This window comes from Trypanosoma melophagium (assembly GCF_022059095.1).
Source record: "Trypanosoma melophagium isolate St. Kilda chromosome Unknown ctg23segment0, whole genome shotgun sequence".
NCBI classification, from domain to species: domain Eukaryota; phylum Euglenozoa; class Kinetoplastea; order Trypanosomatida; family Trypanosomatidae; genus Trypanosoma; species Trypanosoma melophagium.
Genome location: NW_027125153.1, coordinates 350,463 through 374,086, shown reverse-complemented (window position 1 = coordinate 374,086; position 23,624 = coordinate 350,463). Strand labels below are relative to the sequence as shown.

The following is a 23,624-nucleotide window of genomic DNA, read 5'->3' as shown; positions in this document are numbered from 1 at the left end:
TTTTTTTTTTCCTACTCCCACACCTCCATTGTGCCATTGGCCCATAAGCTTAGCACGTGAAAGGGGACCGCTCTTCGCTGACAGCACCATTGGGGAAGAGAGGAGGGAAAGAAAAGAAAACAAAGAAAAGAAAAAAAAAACAAATAAAAAGGAGAGAAAAAAAAGATAGATAGAAAAATAGCGTCTCTGCGTGTTCTGGGGTGGGGGTTTCTGTGTCTGTGAGTGTATTCGTGTCTGTGTGTGTTTGGGTGTTTGTGTTTGTGCTTCCTATACAAAGAGAAAAAAACAAAAAACAAACAAACAAACAGAAAAAAAAGTGAACAACGTAAACAAAGAGAAAAAAAGAAAAGAAAGAAAAAGAAAAAAGAGAGAAAAAGAGGGAGAAAGGGAAAGAAAAAAAGAAAGAAAGCCAAACCACTTTCACTTATATACACTATACCCACACCTGTGGCAAACTACCATCAACGGCCGTCATCCCTCTCTTTGTTGAAAGAGACGGGAAACAGACCAGTTAAGCACGGGAGCGTCTTTCCGCTGCGTCTATCCATCTGACCACTACCAATACCGGCAGTAGCAGTAGCAACAGAACAAAAAAAATAGCGAGAGGAGTTTTTTTTTCCCTCTTGCTCTTCTCTTGCTTTCTTTTCCAGGCTCCTTTCTGTTGTTTTCTTTTCTATATATATATATACATATTCCTGCCAAATGCCAGAGGTCGGGCTCGATCGCGGGTTTCTTCACCGCTGTTGTGTACAGGTGTCCTCAGCCCTCACTGATGATGCCGCCGTCTCCGCCGAGACACAACACACTTTGCGTTTTGTTCGCGATCACGCTCGCGAGTTCCCGGGCGAAATTACACGAGCGCTGGTTTGGCGTATTGTAGACACCGATGATGATGAGGGACAGGACCGTTTAGGTGCATGGTGTGTACTTAACGCCGTACTAGCGGAGTGTGCAGATAGTAAACAAGCCCTGTCGTGTACCGCCGTTGCGGAGAAGATTAATCTTTTCCTTCCCTACCTTGTCTCCTACCGCTGGTACTGCACGCATACGGCTTCGTTGGCAACGAGTACAAGGCAGGGAAAGTCAACATCTGCACTGTTGAGTGAGTATGGCAAAGTGGTGCCGGCGTCTGTGCTCACAGGTGATGACTCACGTCTGGCAGACATACACAAAGAACGTGAGATTATTTCAAAGTACCGTGGCTTTCTTTCTACGTGGAAGGCGGTTTGGAGACATGATGTCTATCAACGCCTTAAGGAAGTGGTACGTAAGACGGAGCGTGAGGGAAATAGTCTTTCATCAAGGGAGAAAGCATATCTTGAAATTCCTGCAACATTTCGTGATAGTTTGCGACGACTACGCCGCAAAAATCCCCGTCCGTCTATAGCTTATCATGTTCTTATCAGCTATGGATGGGTGCCTCCTATAACGGGTGGTACCGTAGATGCTAATAATAATAATAATAATAATACTGCAGTAGCTGCTACTATTACTACAACTACAAACGGCTATAATGAAGGTAAATTAAGTAGTAACAACGATTACGCCAAAAGATGTGCTGTAGTACCTACAAGTGTAGCAGAAATTGATGAACTTGATCCCGCAGCTCACCCCCGGGTACGACAATGGCTGCGAAAGTTGGTGGAAGAAAAAGGTGGTTGTCGTTTCTGTGATGTATGGCAACACACCGAATTACGTTGCCCATGTGAATTGCCGTTTCTTAAAACTCCAATAATAGATGGTGATGGTCACCATAACTATTTTCGACGTCGACGATTTATAGAGCGAACCTCCATAACGTATGTGGAGGCTGTGGAAAAGTTGTTCCGCTACGGTATTCGACTTCCACTTGCTGTAGATAAGGCATTAGATCGTATTGTCTCTCTTATTAAAGAAGACTCTCCATATGAGGAATTTCTTGAAGCATTTGATACGGTGCGTGGTGCTGTTACCGGTCCACTTGAAAGACACGCATTGTGGTTACACTCAAGTTACATGTTAATGCCGTCTCGAACTGTATTTGATAAACCGAGTGATGATGTTCTCAGTCCTGCCATGGAAAAGGCTGAAAAACACTTTAAAGTCAATCGACGTTTTCGTGAATGGGATCAACTACTTCAAAGTGTAGAAGTACTAGACTGTCAATACCGCCGGGCGGAACTACCCCTACAGCTGCGCCGTAATATTGAGGAAGTACGTGAGACTAAATCTTTCTTTTTCTGTCTTATTGATGGGTCCATGACGGCGGAGTTTGCCCCACCGGCGTATGCACGTGTTCCAGAAGAAGTACAACAACTACGACCCGTGAAGGATGTATTATGTGGAGTGTGTTTGGAACCATTTCACACTGCTGCACGTTGTACAAAGGGAAAAGAACCATGGGATCTCGCCGTTGCCCGCGTTGTGCTGGATGAACACCGTCTGCTTGCCATGAAGTACCCAGAGGAGCGTCATTTACTGGATAAAGCACTTCGCAGCATTGACGAGGATGATCGAAAGGCAAAGGAATTCCGAAAGAAGGAATTATCCCTCGCGGTGAAACTCGTGCATGAGGGGCGAGTGCCGTATTGTAAGTCGTGTGGTATTATGGGACACAGTATACGCCGTTGTGAGGAAACAGCACGTCGTACACTCCACCGACATCACATTAAGGAAGTGGATATGCGACTTAATCCACATCTTGTGCAACGCAAGATTAAACAATTACGGGAGGCGCATGATGAACGGGAGGAACGGTTTCTCACAGAGGCGTGGGAGTTATTGGGAAGAGGACATACATATCCAGAGAGTTTTCTAAGCAGTATTCATGAACTGGAGGATGCACGTATTCCGTTGGCAGCGGCTCGCTATAGTACAGATGCCGTACAAGGATTTCTTCTCTTTATTAAATCCAGTGATCTTCTGCAGCATTTGCAGCCATTGCGAGATGAACGATTTCCTGAGGTGTGTCTCTTCTGTGACTCATACCATCACGGCTCGGAGTTGTGTGAAAAGGCAAATAATGAGGAACGTGGATTCCTTACAGAACTTCGCCGTTATGGTTTAACTCTATGGCATTATCTCCGCTCCCCTGAGCGGTATGATGAGCGATTTCCCACGGATTATACCAAAGGCCGTGAAACCGTTATTGGACTTGCCCGTCAATTTGAGGAAGATTACAGTCCTGGCGGTGTGGCTCGTGTGCGGTTTCTTGAGAACAATGGCCTTGATGGCGATCTAACGGCCACTGCGACATCCATAGCGGGAAATAGTAGAACAATGGGAATTGGAGGAAGTAATAGTAGTATGATTTCACGAGGATGTTCACAGCACTCGTTCTATGGAGCATCATCGTATGGAATGTCTTTTTCCCAACTCGTACTTCGTCCTACTGCTGAAGTGCGAGAAGAGGGAGTCGCTGCCGTTGGTATGAACCACCAAAATGACATTCATCCCAATTACAGCCATGATAATAATATTAGCAGTAATAGTAATAGTAATAGTAATGGGAATGGCATGCATACTATGACGACGATGACTACTGGAGAGACGGCGGCAGAAACAATGGAATACATTCTTGGGGCCGATACCGTAATGCGTGAGGTTGCAGGCGAACATGGCGGTAAACGCGGCCGTGAGAATGACACCGACTCACAAGCGGAATCGAATCATAATAAGAACAGCCACAGTAACAACAATAGTAACAGAGGCGGCAGTAATAACTCAGAAAGTGTACACCATGAAGAGGAGAATGAAGATGATATGGACATTGGGAACTTGGAAGAGGGCATACACCGCGATGATCACCAGCAGCATCATAATCATCATGAAGAAGGAGGAGTGAAGAGTGAAAATGATACTACACACTATGTAGCCCAGCGGCCTCGCGTGGAAGTACATTCAACAGAAGATGCCTGATAGTGATACCCATCTATATATATATATATATATATATATATATATATATATATATATATATATATATATAGTAGGTAGATATATTTTTCTGCGTTTTTGTTTTTTTTTTTTTTTAGGTAACGTGGGATAGGGTAGAATATGGGACAGACGTCAAACACACCTCTTTTCCCCCGTTTGCCTTTCATTGCTACTCCTCGTATTGGAAAAGGAGAGAGTTTGTAAGGAAGGAAATTTGCAGAGGGAAGAGGTGGAAGTAAAATGGAGCCGAAAAAAAAAAAAGAAGGAAAAAAGAGAAAACACACAAATTAAAACAAAAATAAAATGATCAGCAATGTTTGATCGAAACAAGGCATCCAATGTTCCTCTTTCCCTTGGTTTCGTTGTATCTACACCTCTTCTGTGTATGATTATGTGATGGCGAAGGAAAACAGATTTAAAAAAAAAACAAAAAAAAAGGAGAAGATATTTGAATTGCTAAAAAACTGCAGAACTTGTAACTTCTATGTGTGTTTCTTTGGTGCGTCTGTTCCTATTCCTACCGTTGTGTTTTCTTTTTTGTTTTCTTTTTGCTGCTGATAGTGATAATATTGAAATGAACGGTAACACTAAGAACAGGAGAGAGAAATAGAAAGAAAAAATAGTAATCATAATGATAGGTGAAATAGTCATAGATCAGAGAGAGAAACAAAGAGAGAAAGCAGAGGGAATTGTGGGAGTGAAGAAACTGCAGAGGATGGAGAACAATCAACATGAAGCATCAATAAGGCTAATATTAATAATTAACGCAAGGCATGTTTTTTTTATTTTTTGACTGCCTTCAACTACCGAGTAAAACAAATGAAGAGAAAGTAAAGAAAAAAAAATGAATTAACCAAAAAAAAAAAAGGAAAAAGGATAGACAATGCAGTATCTGTTTTTTTGTTCTTGAAACCTGCTGTAATGTTTCACTTTTGTAGTGGGTATTATATGATATGATATGATATATATATATATATATATACATATATTGTCTAGCTCATTCACTCATTCAATGTCTCTCTCCCTCCCTCTCTTTCCCTCTATCTCTCTCTCTCTCTGTATGTGTATGTGCGTGTCTGGGTTTGCGCGTACTGAGATATGTGTGTTGAATAACGTGTATGTGTTTGTATATGATTGTGTATAACTTTATGTTTCTCTCTCTCTCTCTCTCTTTCCCTATGATGGAGAAGAAGTAAATGATTGAAAATTGTGTTAATGTTATTTGAATGCGTTAGTCTGGCTTGGAAATGCCGGATAGATTGATGGATGGATGGATTCTCATCAGCATAATAGAAGGAGTATCCGATTGGTGGAGCCTCCGCTAGAGAAGTTCAGAAGAATGGAAATAAAGGAATGAACGTAGGAGTAAGAGATGCGTTTTTTTTTTTCTTTTTAAAAAAAAAAATGTTTTTTTTTTTTTGTTTATTTTCACATAAAACCTGTATTTTGCAAGATTGATATCAGTCATTAATAATACTACTATTAATACTATCGCCACTGTTACCATTGTCGGAAATAACATTGGCAGCAAAGACAGTAACACAAGAGCCAGATCATTGCTGAAGGTTTTATTAACCCCCAAGAAATCTACAGAGAGGTAGTGGTTCTTTTGTATCTTTTTAAGAAAAAGGAAACAAAAATGTCGTTTTCTACTCCCGCTGCTTTTTCGAGAGATTGTGATAAATATATAAATAAATAAATAAATAAATATATATATATATATATATTATTTATGGTATGGTATGTTATGTATGTATGTCTGTAGCACAGGAAAAGCTAATTGTGGGGAATTATTACTAATGATGATGATGATGCAGATGGTAGTGTGTGGGAGCGGTGGTGGGGAACAAGGAGAAACGTAAACAAAAATGGCAAATGTGTACAAAAGAAAGAGTTTCATTGTTTGAAACAATCTTTCTATAATGGTGATTGTTATTATTATTATTATTATTATTATTATTATTATTATTATTATTATTATTATTATTATTATTATTATTATTATTATTATTATTATTATTATTATTATTATTATTATTATTGTTATTGTTATTATTATTAATATTATTATTGCTGTTATTTGTATTATTTCTTCCTTATTAGGTGGCTGCGGTGATGTTGAGAGAACATTGCCCTGTGGGGAGTGTACCCTACGAGAGGAGTCTTTGATAAAGGTGTATCTTTCTATCTGTATTATGAGTTAATATATATATATATATATATATATATATATATATATATATATATATTAACATAATAATGTTTGTGTATGTGCGTACTGGGAGAGAGAGAGAGGCGCTGCTTTTTGTTTTTTTTTTCTTCATTTGCTATTTGTTTATTATTCGTGTTTTTTCTCCCGTTCTCGCACCGGTGCTCAATCTTGCTTCAGCACAGGTTCCATTGCCACTTCTCTTCTTTTTCCCCGCTGTATTCTATACAGAAGAGAAGTGGAGGGAAAAACGGAAAAAAAGAAATGAAAAACAAAAAAAACAGAAAGAAGGAGAGCTGTATTGCATAGGTGATGGAGAATGTTGATGTATGCATACAACTCTCTACCTACGTATCTTTGTATATATGCATATAGATATATAAAGGAAAATAAATAAATTTATATACATTTATAAAGATATTGCGTATGCGTGTGTTTGTTGGTGTATCTTTGGTATTGCCATTGTGGTAGTGGTGATACTTGATGTTCTTATTGCTGTTGTTATTATGTTCTGCTCTTTATTGTTTCTCTCTGCAGGCACTGGGCGTAGCAGTAGAGAGATAACAGGAACTAAAGAACAAAGTCAGAAAAAGGAAAATAATAATAAAAAGAAAAAAAGAAGGAAAAGAAAAGAAGAAAAGCGGGCAAGCATGCCCATATACATTATTGTTTATGCGCATATATATATATATATATATATATATATTACAGACGCACTTGATTGCCGTGACCGGTTGATACGGAGAATACTGTTTGTTTTCTTTACTTTTTTTTTCTTCGTAACTCCTACGCTTTATCTATCTATCTATTTGATGTGTGTATGTGTGCGTATGTCTGTCTCTATATAAGTGAACAATATTACTACATGGATGGACATCCCATTAAAAAAAAAGTAAATATACACCTGTACGTATGCATTGCATATATTCGTATATATATATATATATATATACGTGGTTGTATAACTATATGATCTGTTCATATAGGTCTTGTTACTTATTTTGTATTGATTTCTCTCACTTCTCTCCAATAATAATTAGAGCCGAGTGAAGAGAGGAGGTACACACGTGACTCTCTCTTTCTATTTCTCTCTTTTCCTCTCTCCCTGTCTACAAGTATATATATATTATATTATATATCTGTGGGTGTTGGAGACTTATCAGAGAGATTCTAGAAGAGGAGGAGAAGACAAAGAGGACGAAAAAGAAGCAGAAAAAAAAACACGTGCAGACAGACAAACAATTAGAACAACTACTACCCCTAAGGGCAGTTTAACCTTACGTATACGTATACATTGAGACGTATATATATATATCAAACCCCAATATATATATATATATATATATATATAGAGAGAGAGAGAGAGAAATGGTAGGACACAAGAAATTGCTGTTACTTGGCGGTACGGGATTTGTGGGTTCACACATATTATACAACGCCCTGCAGAGCGGCTGGCGTGTTGTTTGTGCCACACGTGGCGGTGTGCCAAAACCCGGTGTGCCTCTTCTGGACGCCGCTCTGCAGCAATACTACTACGGCACCCAACAGCACACCTCTCCCCACAATATTAATAATACCAGTAGTAATAATAATAACAACAGTGAAGAAGGCCTGCAGTGTTGTACCCCGCCGTTGGAGTTTGTCTCATTAGACGCCTGTAGTCGTTCGCAGGTGTTTGCCCTTTTTGCCGATCACCCCGACACCACCGCCGTTGTCAGTTGCGTTGGTGCCCGCACACACAACCACGTGGAGGCCCGGCGGGTCTGTGGCGATGCGAATGTCAACATTGCGGCGGCCATTTACACCCGCGGGGCGGCGGTCCGTCGCGTTGTTCTCATCTCCGCCGAGCCCCTGCGCCGATCGCAACAACAACAACAACAACAAACACAAAAACATAATGGCTTGTTCTTTACAACACCAACACTGCCACTCGCACTATCGCCGCAGTGGCGACTCTGGCGGGGTTACTTTCACGGCAAACGACTGGCGGAGCGGGCGGTGCTGGAGAACTTCCCGGACCGGGCGGTGGTGCTGCGGCCGGGGCTTGTGGTGTACGGCGATGGGCCGCTCGCATTAATCGCCCGCCCGCTGGAGTGTGCGCTGCGGCCGCTGCACAGTGCCTGTGGGGTGTGTACACCGCCCATGCACGTGAAAGTGCTCGCCGGGGCGGTGATGCGGGCGATTGAGGATGGGCACACAACACCCGGGGTGTGGGATTATGATCGGATGCACCAAGTGTGTGCGCAGGAGACGCAGGCAGATGCATAAAAAGGAAGAAGAGAAGAAAAGAAAAAAGAGTGGATGTTATATGTTTCTCATGAGGAAAGAGAAGAAGGAATGGAATGGAATGGAATATATATATATATATATATATAATATGGTTGTGTGGTATATGCCTACCTCTGGACGAAGGAGTGGATATATTTCGGTGCTGTGAAGAAATGTATGAAATGTGGGGATTCTCTTGATTTTCATTTCATTTCTCTGATATTATTGTTGTTATTGTTTTATTTTGTTTTGGCTTCATTCTCTTACTTTCCTTTTTTTATTTCAACGTTGCTATCGCTCTTTTTGTTATATATATTCTCGATGAAGGAGGTAAGAACATCCATTTGTTCATCTCCATAAAAAAAGAAAAATAAACGCATCCAGAGAGAAAGAGGCAGTGTAGGAGAAAACAACAACAATATCACTTAAAAAAAAAGAAAAAAAATCATAAATAATAAAATGAAATCCGGTATTTCTTGCATGCGACGTGTACTCTCTGTACCTGTCGTGTTCTCCACTACAACATCTCTTCGCTGTGGCTCTTCCTCACCGTGGATTGCACGACTACTGTATGGATCCTCAACAACCCCACTCTTTGGCCTAAAAAGTACAACCTACGCCTGGGCTAGAGGGGATGGCACGAATGAAAGTGATACCCAAGCCATACAAGAGGAAAATGATGCGGCACGGGTGTTGTACTGCAAAGCACTCATTCACGCTTGCGGTGGTGGTAGACTTGCACGCGATTGGGTTGCCGGTTACTCCGCACTTGTGTGCTCCTCAGAGACACTATTGCTATTGGCACTACGACACAATGGAACAGAACAGGACCTGGAACGATACCGTAACCATCTTCTCGCAAATCTCAGCAAGTCCGTTGCTAAAAATAACGGCCATGACAATAACAATGACAATAGTAGTAGTAGTAGTAGTAGTAGTAGTAATAATAATAATAATAATAATAGTAATAGCAATAGTACTACTACTGCAACAATAGAGCAACTCGGTGATTTACCTGAAGTGCGATGTTTTGTGTATGATGCGATGCGGGCGGCTGCCTTTCATCGACGTTATAAAGTACCAAAGGAGGAGCGGCAGCGGCTGTACGAAGTGGCACGCAGTTTTGGACTGCCGGAGGAGACGGCGAGGAGATTGTGGTGGGTGGTGGAGAAGGAAGGCGCGATTGAGCGGGAGAAGCAGCGGGCACTCGATCATCCCTGGTGTGAATAGATGATAACAGGGGAAAAGAGAAAAGAAAAATCATTATCACCCCACTATATATTATTTGTATAAATGTCTTCCAATGTGTGTACAGTTGATTTGTTTATCTCGCTCTCTCTCTCTCTCTCTCTCTCTCTCTCTCTCTCTCTCTCTCTCTCTCTCTCTCTGTCTGTCTGTCTGTGTGTTTCCATGTTAATGTTTTTTTTTCTTATGGTTCTTCTTCTTTGCTTGTTCGTTGTTGTTTGCATTCGTACTCGGTTCTTATGTGCATGAGTCACATGTCAATTGCTGTCAATGGTGGGTGATTTGTCTTCTATTTGAAGTTTTTCTCCCCATCCATTGCAGTTTTATTTTACTGGATGCCTAAACAAGCGATAGGGGGTAACTATCGCTATTATTATCATTTAATCTTCTGGTATTTTGTGTATACGTGTGTGTGTATATATCTGAGTCTCCCGTGTATCTTTCTTCCTACAACTCTTTCTTTCTCTTTCTCTCTCTCATATATATATATATATATATATACATGCCTTTTCCTTCGTATGTGTAAATAACACTTGTTCCATTTACTCTTAACAACAAAGAAAAAAGAAATACAACCAAAACAGCAACCAGGAAAATACTCAACTCTTTGATTCTTGCGTGATACGAGAAGAAAAGGGAAGAAATAGAAAGAAACGAAAAGAAAAAAAGGGGCCAGTATCAATCGAACGGAAAGAAAAACAAGCAAAGAAGAAGAAGAAAGAAAAAAAACAATCAATCAATCAATCAAAGGTAACAGAGAAACAAGCAAAAAAAAACAGTTTAGTAATCCAACCCCCACCTTTTAAACACCACCAATTATGTCTTCACGCTACGACTCCCGCACTACCACCTTCTCTCCAGAGGGCCGACTGTATCAAGTTGAGTACGCAGAGGAAGCCATCTCGCAGGCAGGCACCGTTATTGGTATTCTCACCACAGGCGGTATTGTGCTTGGGGCAGAGAAGGGGCAGCAGAATGGCCTCTTCGACACGGAGAATATGGAAGATAAAAACATCAGCGGTGAGAAGGTGTATAAAATTGCCAATCATCTCGGTTGCAGCGTCGCCGGTGTTACATCAGACGCGTACGCCCTTCTCCAACACGCACGTCTCAGCGCAAATCGCCACTATTATACATATCAAGAGCCGATGGCCGCAGAAGAGCTCTGCCGGCTTGTCTGCGATGAAAAGCAGTTGTATACACAGTACGGGGGTGTACGTCCATTCGGTGTATCTTTCCTGCTTGCAGGGTGGGATAGGCATCACGGATATCAACTCTACCACACAGACACAAGTGGAAACTATAACGCCTGGCGCGCCTACGCAATTGGTCAAAATGACCAAGTCGCACAAACGTTATTGAAGCGTGATTGGAAACCGGAGCTTACACTGGATGAAGGCATCGTGTTGTGTCTCCGTGTTCTTGGAAAAACAATGGATACCGTTAAACTTTTGCCTGAAGGACTGGAAGTGGCTGTACTGCAGAGAGTGCCGGCGCCGGCCACACAAAAGTTGCTGGATCCATACGGTTCACTACCAAAGAAAGTGCCGGAATTTAAGATTTTGACAAGTGAGGATTTGAAGCCATTTATTGCAGAAGCGGATCGTCAACGTGCGGCGGAAGAGGCTGCAGAGGCAGAGAAAGAAAAGCAGAACGAGCAGCGACTGGCATCGTCGTGATGACCTAATAGTGAAGTTGTTGAAACAAAGAAAAAAAAAGGAGGAAAGAAAATGAATGAATGAACGCATGAGAGAAGGGAACAAAGAGGACTAAGGTAAAAGCCATCCGTGTCTCTTTGTGTGTTGTTGACGTCAGTGTTTCTGCTTCTCATTTGTATGCCTATGTATGAATCCCTGAGGAGAGAAGAAGCATAGGGATCTATGTGTGTCCGTACGTCTGTAGTGGGGGTGGAAGGAAGGAAGTGAAGCCACATCAAGAACGAAAATAAGAGGAACAACAACAACAGTACACAATTGGAAGATGGAGACAGACACGAAAAAAAGAGAAAAATACCAACGCATATTCCTTGAAATTCCCTTCTTCACTACTGTTCCATTGCATTCTCTTTTTTCCCCTTTGATCTGTCTCTTACACACACACTGTCTCTTTCTCTGTGTCTCTCTCAGGAATACCATTGTATTCAACTTTTTTTCTTCTTTCATTCTTCTTTCTGTTTCTATAAAGGCCGAACTCGCATTCGTGTGCAGACGCAACACTCATACACGAAATAAGTACATTTGCACCTGAATACATAAATATCAAAGGAGATTCTCGCCTTTGCTCACTCTTATTGGGTGGGTGAATCGGTTCTTCTGTGTCGGTTTCTCAGAGTGTGTGTGTGTGTTTCAAGCAACTAATATCAATTTTAACACTAGTTACGGATCATCACTCCTTCATTGGGCTGTGTGCGAAGTATCTTTATTATAGGCAGCATAGGAAAGAGTACAAGAAAAGAAGAATAAGTCTCGTGATACCTTCGACCCAGAAAGGAAGAGAAACACTAAGGAAACATACACAGAAGGTGTGGAGAACGTGATCTATAACAGGCAGTGAACCCATCAATAATAAGCCGCAAAGTAAAATAAAAGAAAGACTTGATATTTAAGTGATGCAGATGAATACCCCTGTGGAGTCTAATTTCCCAACCCTTGTGAGGAGAAGACAGCATGTTGAGCCCCTCTTCCATCCAACCCTGCGGCGTACAAAGGAAGTGATTCGACGGCCCGATTGGGTACGGCGGGCGGGCGAAGCTGTGGCCCATCGTGGCTCTATTGGTGTTCTGGGCCTCTTTGGCATTATGTTTGCCAGCTGTCTGGGCGGTGGATATGGATTTGAGGACACTGTGGGCGCCGCTGGACCGCTTCTCACACTCATCTTTGGGCTTGTAGTACCGTGGATTTGGTGTTTTCCAACTGGTCTTGCAGTGGCAGAGCTCTCCACTTCCGTGCCTAGTAACTCAGGTTTGCTGATGTGGGTAAATGCAGCTTTTCCAGCAAGTGTCTCATTTATGTGTATTATATCTACGATTATGGTTACCTTTGTTGGCAATGCTACATTCCCAAACCTCACAGCGGAGTACGTGATGGAGGTTACAACACTGAGTAAAGGTGGAGAAATTGGGGTAAAGGTCGGAGTCGTCGTTTTATGTTGTATACTTAATTGTTCGGGTGTTGAAATCGTCGGATCGGTTTCTATAGTGGTCTGTTTTATTGCCATTTTGCCATTTCTGATCCTTTCCTTTCAGTATTTATTTACTCATGGTCTTGATGGCAAAGCCATAACACATGTGGATGCGAAATCCATTGACTGGGGACTATTCCTCGGTATGATAAGTTGGAACTATGCTAATATTGAAAATGCTGGATCTGTGGTGGAAGAGGTGGCTAATCCGAAGAGGACTGTTCCCCTTATGATGATCCCACTTCTGCTTTCCTCCTATTTTGCGTACCTTCTTCCCATGTTGACTGGTGTCAGTGCTCTTGGGCCTAATCAAGATTGGTCAAAATGGCAAGCAGGGTATTGGCCGGAAGTTGCACGTGTTATTTCAGGAAGTTGGCTTAAATATTACTTGTTTGGTGGTTCTATTGTGAGTGGATTGGGCTTTACGCTTACATCCATGTGCTGCACGAGTCGAGTTCTGGCTGGTATGGGAACAATGCAAATCTTTCCCAAGAAAATCTCGCGTATTATTGGGTACTATCACCCAACCATTGGGACACCAATTCCAGCTATTGTGCTTAATGCGACGGTAACATTGGTCTTTTCCGTATCTATGGACTTTGGTGATGTCGTGGTTCTTTGTCAGTGTTTATATTGTCTACGTATGGTACTTATGTATGCTGCACTTATCAAGCTACGCATTGACCATCCTAATCTACCGAGGCCCTTCGCATTGCCTTTTGGCACTGTCGGTGCTACAATTTTGTGTTGCCGGCAACCATCTTCTGTCTGATTGCCACAGTTGCCTGCGCTACTTTTTCTCTCGCTATTGGTATGTCTCTTGTGGGATTTCTTGTCGGTGGCAGTGTTTTTTCATACCTGTACTGTCGTTTCTTTGCCCCCAATGGCTTTCAGGGCGTTATTGTGCAGTGCGAGATGACAGACGAGGATGATGATGAAAATGCACGTGGGGATGGAGAACAGGGTAATGGGGGCAATACTGCACAGGTGGATGAGGGAGTATTCTATGATGATGAATATAATGGTAAGGAAGGAAATCTTTTTGTTGGAATCCTCCCAGTTGGTGGTGCATCTGTGGATGGAGAGAATGAAGGGGAGATGCAGGGAGAACTCAATAACAACAGTTTCAATGAGAGAGAATATTGTGAGCCGTTCGGACGCTCTGGTCCAATGGCATTCTCTAATGGAAGTATGCACGATGTCCACGTTGTTCCCTGTGATAATTCAGGCTTTGTTGGGTCAGATAACGTTGCTGATGAGAAGCCCCCACCAAACCGTGGTGAAAACAGAGAGCTTTAAGTTCCTGTTCTTCACACACACACACAAACAAATGCCCTAGTACCCTTTTTTTCGTACTATATATATATATATATATATATATATACGCGTTCGATATTTTAGAAATAATGTGAGAAAAGAAATAAGAGAGATAATAGGAGAACTAGTGAATGAAAGGGAAAAGAAAACTGTCATAAAAGGGAAGAAAGGGGTTGGGGGACGGTACAATAATAGTACCACTGCTTTGGAGTGACTGAGCTTCTTTATGTGCTTTCTCACATACCCATTTCTTTTTTTTCTCTCTTTCCCTTTTTTGTGAATATTTTTTGTCTTATTTTTTTTTTTCGTTCTGTCCTTTTTCCGTGTACTTGGGATATTGATTTCCAATGAAATCGCTCGTAAAAATATGAAGACTTGATCGGACGGCATAACCTTTTTTTTTCTTTGTTTTCCCATTAGCTTTGTTTTCCCCTTTGATCTGTCTCTTACACACACACTGTCTCTTTCTCTGTGTCTCTCTCAGGAATACCATTGTATTCAACTTTTTTTCTTCTTTCATTCTTCTTTCTGTTTCTATAAAGGCCGAACTCGCATTCGTGTGCAGACGCAACACTCATACACGAAATAAGTACATTTGCACCTGAATACATAAATATCAAAGGAGATTCTCGCCTTTGCTCACTCTTATTGGGTGGGTGAATCGGTTCTTCTGTGTCGGTTTCTCAGAGTGTGTGTGTGTGTTTCAAGCAACTAATATCAATTTTAACACTAGTTACGGATCATCACTCCTTCATTGGGCTGTGTGCGAAGTATCTTTATTATAGGCAGCATAGGAAAGAGTACAAGAAAAGAAGAATAAGTCTCGTGATACCTTCGACCCAGAAAGGAAGAGAAACACTAAGGAAACATACACAGAAGGTGTGGAGAACGTGATCTATAACAGGCAGTGAACCCATCAATAATAAGCCGCAAAGTAAAATAAAAGAAAGACTTGATATTTAAGTGATGCAGATGAATACCCCTGTGGAGTCTAATTTCCCAACCCTTGTGAGGAGAAGACAGCATGTTGAGCCCCTCTTCCATCCAACCCTGCGGCGTACAAAGGAAGTGATTCGACGGCCCGATTGGGTACGGCGGGCGGGCGAAGCTGTGGCCCATCGTGGCTCTATTGGTGTTCTGGGCCTCTTTGGCATTATGTTTGCCAGCTGTCTGGGCGGTGGATATGGATTTGAGGACACTGTGGGCGCCGCTGGACCGCTTCTCACACTCATCTTTGGGCTTGTAGTACCGTGGATTTGGTGTTTTCCAACTGGTCTTGCAGTGGCAGAGCTCTCCACTTCCGTGCCTAGTAACTCAGGTTTGCTGATGTGGGTAAATGCAGCTTTTCCAGCAAGTGTCTCATTTATGTGTATTATATCTACGATTATGGTTACCTTTGTTGGCAATGCTACATTCCCAAACCTCACAGCGGAGTACGTGATGGAGGTTACAACACTGAGTAAAGGTGGAGAAATTGGGGTAAAGGTCGGAGTCGTCGTTTTATGTTGTATACTTAATTGTTCGGGTGTTGAAATCGTCGGATCGGTTTCTATAGTGGTCTGTTTTATTGCCATTTTGCCATTTCTGATCCTTTCCTTTCAGTATTTATTTACTCATGGTCTTGATGGCAAAGCCATAACACATGTGGATGCGAAATCCATTGACTGGGGACTATTCCTCGGTATGATAAGTTGGAACTATGCTAATATTGAAAATGCTGGATCTGTGGTGGAAGAGGTGGCTAATCCGAAGAGGACTGTTCCCCTTATGATGATCCCACTTCTGCTTTCCTCCTATTTTGCGTACCTTCTTCCCATGTTGACTGGTGTCAGTGCTCTTGGGCCTAATCAAGATTGGTCAAAATGGCAAGCAGGGTATTGGCCGGAAGTTGCACGTGTTATTTCAGGAAGTTGGCTTAAATATTACTTGTTTGGTGGTTCTATTGTGAGTGGATTGGGCTTTACGCTTACATCCATGTGCTGCACGAGTCGAGTTCTGGCTGGTATGGGAACAATGCAAATCTTTCCCAAGAAAATCTCGCGTATTATTGGGTACTATCACCCAACCATTGGGACACCAATTCCAGCTATTGTGCTTAATGCGACGGTAACATTGGTCTTTTCCGTATCTATGGACTTTGGTGATGTCGTGGTTCTTTGTCAGTGTTTATATTGTCTACGTATGGTACTTATGTATGCTGCACTTATCAAGCTACGCATTGACCATCCTAATCTACCGAGGCCCTTCGCATTGCCTTTTGGCACTGTCGGTGCTACAATTTTTTTGTTGCCGGCAACCATCTCCTGTCTGATTGCCACAGTTGCCTGCGCTACTTTTTCTCTCGCTATTGGTATGTCTCTTGTGGGATTTCTTGTCGGTGGCAGTGTTTTTTCATACCTGTACTGTCGTTTCTTTGCCCCCAATGGCTTTCAGGGCGTTATTGTGCAGTGCGAGATGACAGACGAGGATGATGATGAAAATGCACGTGGGGATGGAGAACAGGGTAATGGGGGCAATACTGCACAGGTGGATGAGGGAGTATTCTATGATGATGAATATAATGGTAAGGAAGGAAATCTTTTTGTTGGAATCCTCCCAGTTGGTGGTGCATCTGTGGATGGAGAGAATGAAGGGGAGATGCAGGGAGAACTCAATAACAACAGTTTCAATGAGAGAGAATATTGTGAGCCGTTCGGACGCTCTGGTCCAATGGCATTCTCTAATGGAAGTATGCACGATGTCCACGTTGTTCCCTGTGATAATTCAGGCTTTGTTGGGTCAGATAACGTTGCTGATGAGAAGCCCCCACCAAACCGTGGTGAAAACAGAGAGCTTTAAGTTCCTGTTCTTCACACACACACACAAACAAATGCCCTAGTACCCTTTTTTTCGTACTATATATATATATATATATATATATATATATACGCGTTCGATATTTTAGAAATAATGTGAGAAAAGAAATAAGAGAGATAATAGGAGAACTAGTGAATGAAAGGGAAAAGAAAACTGTCATAAAAGGGAAGAAAGGGGTTGGGGGACGGTACAATAATAGTACCACTGCTTTGGAGTGACTGAGCTTCTTTATGTGCTTTCTCACATACCCATTTCTTTTTTTTCTCTCTTTCCCTTTTTTGTGAATATTTTTTGTCTTATTTTTTTTTTTTCGTTCTGTCCTTTTTCCGTGTACTTGGGATATTGATTTCCAATGAAATCGCTCGTAAAAATATGAAGACTTGATCGGACGGCATAACCTTTTTTTTTCTTTGTTTTCCCATTAGCTTTGTTTTCCCCTTTGATCTGTCTCTTACACACACACTGTCTCTTTCTCTGTGTCTCTCTCAGGAATACCATTGTATTCAACTTTTTTTCTTCTTTCATTCTTCTTTCTGTTTCTATAAAGGCCGAACTCGCATTCGTGTGCAGACGCAACACTCATACACGAAATAAGTACATTTGCACCTGAATACATAAATATCAAAGGAGATTCTCGCCTTTGCTCACTCTTATTGGGTGGGTGAATCGGTTCTTCTGTGTCGGTTTCTCAGAGTGTGTGTGTGTGTTTCAAGCAACTAATATCAATTTTAACACTAGTTACGGATCATCACTCCTTCATTGGGCTGTGTGCGAAGTATCTTTATTATAGGCAGCATAGGAAAGAGTACAAGAAAAGAAGAATAAGTCTCGTGATACCTTCGACCCAGAAAGGAAGAGAAACACTAAGGAAACATACACAGAAGGTGTGGAGAACGTGATCTATAACAGGCAGTGAACCCATCAATAATAAGCCGCAAAGTAAAATAAAAGAAAGACTTGATATTTAAGTGATGCAGATGAATACCCCTGTGGAGTCTAATTTCCCAACCCTTGTGAGGAGAAGACAGCATGTTGAGCCCCTCTTCCATCCAACCCTGCGGCGTACAAAGGAAGTGATTCGACGGCCCGATTGGGTACGGCGGGCGGGCGAAGCTGTGGCCCATCGTGGCTCTATTGGTGTTCTGGGCCTCTTTGGCATTATGTTTGCCAGCTGTCTGGGCGGTGGATATGGATTTGAGGACACTGTGGGCGCCGCTGGACCGCTTCTCACACTCATCTTTGGGCTTGTAGTACCGTGGATTTGGTGTTTTCCAACTGCTCTTGCAGTGGCAGAGCTCTCCACTTCCGTGCCTAGTAACTCAGGTTTGCTGATGTGGGTAAATGCAGCTTTTCCAGCAAGTGTCTCATTTATGTGTATTATATCTACGATTATGGTTACCTTTGTTGGCAATGCTACATTCCCAAACCTCACAGCGGAGTACGTGATGGAGGTTACAACACTGAGTAAAGGTGGAGAAATTGGGGTAAAGGTCGGAGTCGTCGTTTTATGTTGTATACTTAATTGTTCGGGTGTTGAAATCGTCGGATCGGTTTCTATAGTGGTCTGTTTTATTGCCATTTTGCCATTTCTGATCCTTTCCTTTCAGTATTTATTTACTCATGGTCTTGATGGCAAAGCCATAACACATGTGGATGCGAAATCCATTGACTGGGGACTATTCCTCGGTATGATAAGTTGGAACTATGCTAATATTGAAAATGCTGGATCTGTGGTGGAAGAGGTGGCTAATCCGAAGAGGACTGTTCCCCTTATGATGATCCCACTTCTGCTTTCCTCCTATTTTGCGTACCTTCTTCCCATGTTGACTGGTGTCAGTGCTCTTGGGCCTAATCAAGAGTGGTCAAAATGGCAAGCAGGGTATTGGCCGGAAGTTGCACGTGTTATTTCAGGAAGTTGGCTTAAATATTACTTGTTTGGTGGTTCTATTGTGAGTGGATTGGGCTTTACGCTTACATCCATGTGCTGCACGAGTCGAGTTCTGGCTGGTATGGGAACAATGCAAATCTTTCCCAAGAAAATCTCGCGTATTATTGGGTACTATCACCCAACCATTGGGACACCAATTCCAGCTATTGTGCTTAATGCGACGGTAACATTGGTCTTTTCCGTATCTATGGACTTTGGTGATGTCGTGGTTCTTTGTCAGTGTTTATATTGTCTACGTATGGTACTTATGTATGCTGCACTTATCAAGCTACGCATTGACCATCCTAATCTACCGAGGCCCTTCGCATTGCCTTTTGGCACTGTCGGTGCTACAATTTTTGTGTTGCCGGCAACCATCTTCTGTCTGATTGCCACAGTTGCCTGCGCTACTTTTTCTCTCGCTATTGGTATGTCTCTTGTGGGATTTCTTGTCGGTGGCAGTGTTTTTTCATACCTGTACTGTCGTTTCTTTGCCCCCAATGGCTTTCAGGGCGTTATTGTGCAGTGCGAGATGACAGACGAGGATGATGATGAAAATGCACGTGGGGATGGAGAACAGGGTAATGGGGGCAATACTGCACAGGTGGATGAGGGAGTATTCTATGATGATGAATATAATGGTAAGGAAGGAAATCTTTTTGTTGGAATCCTCCCAGTTGGTGGTGCATCTGTGGATGGAGAGAATGAAGGGGAGATGCAGGGAGAACTCAATAACAACAGTTTCAATGAGAGAGAATATTGTGAGCCGTTCGGACGCTCTGGTCCAATGGCATTCTCTAATGGAAGTATGCACGATGTCCACGTTGTTCCCTGTGATAATTCAGGCTTTGTTGGGTCAGATAACGTTGCTGATGAGAAGCCCCCACCAAACCGTAGCTAAAAAGAAAAAAAGAAAAAAAATAAGAGAAAGTTGAGTTTTTACTAAATACACACACTTATATAATAAATACACTACGGGGCCCTTCTTTTTTCGTACTATATATATATATGTATATATAGACTTATATAAACATGTATTTACGCGTTGGACCCCTTCGAAATAAATTGAAAAAGAAAAAATACATATATGAGAAATAATAAGAGAAATAGTTAATAAGAGAAAACTGTCATAAAAGGGAAGAAAGGGGTTGGAAGGCGGTACAATAACAATACCACTGCTTTGGAGTGACTGAGCTTCTTTATTTGTTCTCTCACATACCCATTTCTTTTTTTCTCTCGGTTTTTTCTTATGAATCGTTTTTTTTTTTTTTTTTGAAATAATTTTTTGTACTGTTTTTTTTTTTTGTACTTGGGATAATGTTTTCTACTGAAATCGTTCGTAAGGAAGGGAAGACTTGATCAGGCAGCATAATTTTTTTTTTCTTTTGTTTTTTATTGTTTTTTTTCTTTTGTTTTGTTTTTTCGTTGGAAAGAGCGGCGTAACCTATCCTCTGTCTCTTACGATTATTTTGTTTTTCTTCTTCCTTACAGTGTTTTTCCTTCTCTTCTCCCGGCCATTTCTTTCTTTTTTGTTTCTTCCTTCATTAAATTGTAAACATGGTTAATTACACGTGTACATCGTTTGTTTCTGTGTGTTTGTCTGTGTTATTATTAGTGTTTTTTGCTCCTTTGGGTGGGGGATGGGGTGATTCCTACTGTGATGAACCAGCTTATATATATATATATATATATATATATATACATATATGGAATAGAATCCAATGCCACTCATTTATATCCTTTGAGGTGCAAATAGAGGAGGAACAGGGAGAGAAAGAGAGAGTTGATGTTGATGTTGAATGTGTTTATTCCTTCTCTTGTTTCACAACAACACATATCTGCATATGAGGGAGTAAGTAACCGTGCTGTTTCTTTGATCGCTTGTTAGGGGAAAAGAAAAAGATGTTAGGGGTGAGAAGAGGAAAGGGAAATCACAAACTAAAGCGAAATTCCCGTCTAGGGATATAAAGGAGTTGCTGAGAGATACTCCGAAGGGCTATGAAACAAAAAAAAGCAAAATAAGATGAAATGAACTTTGGGCGTTTCCTCAGTTCCTCGTTTCACATAAGTTTTCTCCGAAAGAGAAATGTTTGTGCGCATAAACATTGGTTTATGCAAAATTTATAAATAAAAAAGAAATAATAAGTGAAAGCATCAAAACAAGGTTACATTTTTAAGTGGTATGCAATGGAATTAATCTCTCTTTTTTTTTGTGTGTGTGTTGTTTTTGTTTTCGTTTTCTAAGACTTAACTTGAAATTCTGCTCTCTACGCAGAAAAAATAAGTTTATGGAATTGGAAACTTTTAACTGCCATATCCCAAATATCTCTCTTGTTATTCTTCATTGGTTCGATTTCATTCTTGTTATTATTGTTTTTCTTTCTTTCTTTCTTTCTTCACGCCTGTTATTTATGTTTATTGTTTTTTCTCTTTGTTATGCAGTTGGTACTGGAGTGAATAGTAACTCTGGTTGGGTTTAGAGCTGCTCTAACGAACAACAGCTCCCAGAGAGACTACACTGTTCACCAAATATCTATATAAATAATAGAATATATATATATATATATATGTCTACCTGTGTGTGTGTTTGTGATAGAGAAATTTAAAAGATTAACAACAACAGCAGCAAAAAAAAAAAAAAGTGAGTTAGAATACATAAGATTTCGTTATCGATTGTAGGAAATGAATACTGATCATAAGAGCGATCCATTAGGTACTAACAGCGCTGCCATAACGTCTCTTCCTTCCCATTCTCCCAATCCCAATCCCAATGTTAATGCTAATGCACAGCAAGAAGGAACACACAGCACGGCTGAAGGAGAAATTCATTCTATAGCGTTAATGAGTGGAGTGGATATGACAAGTCATACTAATGCAACTGTTGGAGGATATACGGTAGATCCCACAAGGGAAGTGTTAGACTCAGTTCCATATAATGAACATAATCTCCACGCAACGGTAGAGATGCGGGAAGCCGTGCAGGAACCAGAAAATGTAAACGTACGAAGAGTATCTTTTTTAGAAAACTCGCGAGAGATCCCGTGTAAGTGAGATGGTGGATGTATTAGAGATGAGTGAAACCACTACGATTACTAATACTATCCCTGCGGAGGTGGCACTTAATAGCATGAGTGGAATCTCATTCGATTATTATTTATCCATTGCACTCTCTCCAGAAAGAGAAGTAGAAAAAAAGGAACAAGAGACATATGATCATATGCCAGATGATGCAACTGTGCTGGATTATCTCCACGAAGCACGTGATGTGTTTGTGCCTGCCACTGTAACGAGTGTCGTGGATAATGGTGTGGAGTTTGTCAGCCGCTCTTCTCATTTTATTTCTCGTAATTTTCCTGATCCAGTGAAGTCTGCTGTTTCTTTTACAGGGCATCATTTTGTGCAATTTGCCACACGCACCGGTGACTTTGTAGATTGAGCCCCAGGGGCTGTCATTAATGTGATTCCCGAATCCATCATGTCCAGAGAGACTAGAAAACTTCTCTTTGTAGACTTTATTAATGTCCTGCGGTGTTTCTTTCATACGAATGTTCTCTCCATACCGTATATATTCCGCACGGCCGGCCTCATTGTTGGTTTAACTCTCATTACGGTGGTTTCGTTGGTTTCTCTCTGCTGCACGGAGGCCTTTTTTGCGGCGAGGAATCAACTCCGCGATGCCGCCACTCGTGTGGTGCTCTGCGGCGATGTGCCCGTTTAACGTGGAGTGTTTGGTGCCCCGCGGTGCATCTCATCGGCTTTCTCGCCTTTGCCGGGGGAAATGCCTCAGTCTTATTACGACAAACACACACAGTAGGAATAGGAATATTACCGGCGTTTCTGCGGGCACTTGGTGTGGTGTCTAGTGTACTCGTCATCGCGGGCGTTATTGTGATGCTCGCCAGTCTACCACATGCTTCCTCTTCCAATAATAATAATAATAATAATAATAATAATAATAATAATAGAGGTGGTTCTTCTATTGCGCTTGGTCCTGCGAATGTGCCGGATATGTTTACCGCGCTTGGGGTGGCGGTGTATGATTTTACGGGAATTGGATCAGCGGTGCCTGTGGAACGCGGTGTGGGATCTGGACGTTATACACGACTTTTACGTCTGGCGATCTTAATAGTGGCATGTGTGTTGGTTGGATTTGGACTCGCCGGCTTTATTACATTCGGTCCACACACATGTGCTGTTATTACACAATCACTACAACCCGGTCCAACCACGACGGCGGTTTCGGCATTTTTGGCCGTCGCCTCTATAACAATCATTCCACTCCAACTCTTTCCACTAGCGGAGGTGATGGATAGACGTGTACTGGGAATATGGTAGGGCGTTGTGTATAATGGATACGCACCGGGTATAATGCGATTAGCAACATTGGCTGGATGTGCACTTGTGGCATATGTAGTGCATTATTATGGACTTGTTCTCGCTATTGCAGGAGCGTTTGGGTGTGGGATTGTGGGGATAATTGTACCAGCCGCATTGGATTACGTTAGACGTAGACGTACAGCTCTACACGAGGGACGTATGTTGTATTGGTGGGAATATGCTATTTGTTTCTCTATACGTATATTTGGAGTATTTGTTGTAGTGGTGGGTGTGGCATTCGGAATGTATAATTTGTGGATTAATATACAGACAGAATCTATTGAAACATGTTGGTGTTCTAAATATCTGTCTTTATTTTAGTTATCTGTA

The 23,624-nt window shown here is 41.6% G+C and overlaps 11 protein-coding genes across 11 annotated transcripts; all 11 read left to right on the top strand.

Moving 5' to 3' along the window:
- Positions 1 to 702: 702 nt before the first annotated feature.
- On the top strand, positions 703 to 3,897 carry LSM04_002253 (uncharacterized protein; the record flags this gene model as incomplete). Its single annotated transcript, XM_067330317.1, has 1 exon — positions 703 to 3,897. One exon carries the CDS (start codon positions 703 to 705, stop codon positions 3,895 to 3,897), a length of 3,195 nt encoding a protein of 1,064 aa, XP_067191406.1.
- Positions 3,898 to 7,492: 3,595 nt separating this feature from the next.
- LSM04_005719 (NAD-dependent epimerase/dehydratase) lies at positions 7,493 to 8,392 on the top strand (the record flags this gene model as incomplete). The annotated part of the gene is made up of 1 exon (XM_067330316.1): positions 7,493 to 8,392. The coding sequence occupies one exon, from the start codon at positions 7,493 to 7,495 to the stop codon at positions 8,390 to 8,392; it is 900 nt and encodes a 299-aa protein (XP_067191483.1).
- A 480-nt stretch (positions 8,393 to 8,872) lies between these two features.
- Positions 8,873 to 9,622, top strand: LSM04_004931 (uncharacterized protein; the record flags this gene model as incomplete). Its single annotated transcript, XM_067330315.1, has 1 exon — positions 8,873 to 9,622. One exon carries the CDS (start codon positions 8,873 to 8,875, stop codon positions 9,620 to 9,622), a length of 750 nt encoding a protein of 249 aa, XP_067191467.1.
- An 833-nt stretch (positions 9,623 to 10,455) lies between these two features.
- On the top strand, positions 10,456 to 11,316 carry LSM04_009620 (Proteasome alpha-subunit; the record flags this gene model as incomplete). Its single annotated transcript, XM_067330314.1, has 1 exon — positions 10,456 to 11,316. One exon carries the CDS (start codon positions 10,456 to 10,458, stop codon positions 11,314 to 11,316), a length of 861 nt encoding a protein of 286 aa, XP_067191562.1.
- A 935-nt stretch (positions 11,317 to 12,251) lies between these two features.
- LSM04_002669 (Amino acid/polyamine transporter I) lies at positions 12,252 to 13,589 on the top strand (the record flags this gene model as incomplete). Its single annotated transcript, XM_067330313.1, has 1 exon — positions 12,252 to 13,589. One exon carries the CDS (start codon positions 12,252 to 12,254, stop codon positions 13,587 to 13,589), a length of 1,338 nt encoding a protein of 445 aa, XP_067191420.1.
- A 41-nt stretch (positions 13,590 to 13,630) lies between these two features.
- Positions 13,631 to 14,116, top strand: LSM04_003270 (uncharacterized protein; the record flags this gene model as incomplete). The annotated part of the gene is made up of 1 exon (XM_067330312.1): positions 13,631 to 14,116. One exon carries the CDS (start codon positions 13,631 to 13,633, stop codon positions 14,114 to 14,116), a length of 486 nt encoding a protein of 161 aa, XP_067191430.1.
- A 990-nt stretch (positions 14,117 to 15,106) lies between these two features.
- LSM04_007788 (Amino acid/polyamine transporter I) lies at positions 15,107 to 16,972 on the top strand (the record flags this gene model as incomplete). Its single annotated transcript, XM_067330311.1, has 1 exon — positions 15,107 to 16,972. One exon carries the CDS (start codon positions 15,107 to 15,109, stop codon positions 16,970 to 16,972), a length of 1,866 nt encoding a protein of 621 aa, XP_067191530.1.
- A 995-nt stretch (positions 16,973 to 17,967) lies between these two features.
- LSM04_005243 (Amino acid/polyamine transporter I) lies at positions 17,968 to 19,818 on the top strand (the record flags this gene model as incomplete). Its single annotated transcript, XM_067330310.1, has 1 exon — positions 17,968 to 19,818. One exon carries the CDS (start codon positions 17,968 to 17,970, stop codon positions 19,816 to 19,818), a length of 1,851 nt encoding a protein of 616 aa, XP_067191473.1.
- Positions 19,819 to 21,599: 1,781 nt separating this feature from the next.
- On the top strand, positions 21,600 to 21,968 carry LSM04_005679 (uncharacterized protein; the record flags this gene model as incomplete). Its single annotated transcript, XM_067330309.1, has 1 exon — positions 21,600 to 21,968. The coding sequence occupies one exon, from the start codon at positions 21,600 to 21,602 to the stop codon at positions 21,966 to 21,968; it is 369 nt and encodes a 122-aa protein (XP_067191482.1).
- A 1-nt stretch (position 21,969) lies between these two features.
- LSM04_003550 (Amino acid transporter) lies at positions 21,970 to 23,252 on the top strand (the record flags this gene model as incomplete). The annotated part of the gene is made up of 2 exons (XM_067330307.1): positions 21,970 to 22,344; positions 22,578 to 23,252. The coding sequence occupies 2 exons, from the start codon at positions 21,970 to 21,972 to the stop codon at positions 23,250 to 23,252; spliced, it is 1,050 nt and encodes a 349-aa protein (XP_067191439.1).
- Positions 23,253 to 23,285: 33 nt separating this feature from the next.
- LSM04_005412 (uncharacterized protein) lies at positions 23,286 to 23,615 on the top strand (the record flags this gene model as incomplete). Its single annotated transcript, XM_067330306.1, has 1 exon — positions 23,286 to 23,615. The coding sequence occupies one exon, from the start codon at positions 23,286 to 23,288 to the stop codon at positions 23,613 to 23,615; it is 330 nt and encodes a 109-aa protein (XP_067191477.1).
- Positions 23,616 to 23,624: the final 9 nt, after the last annotated feature.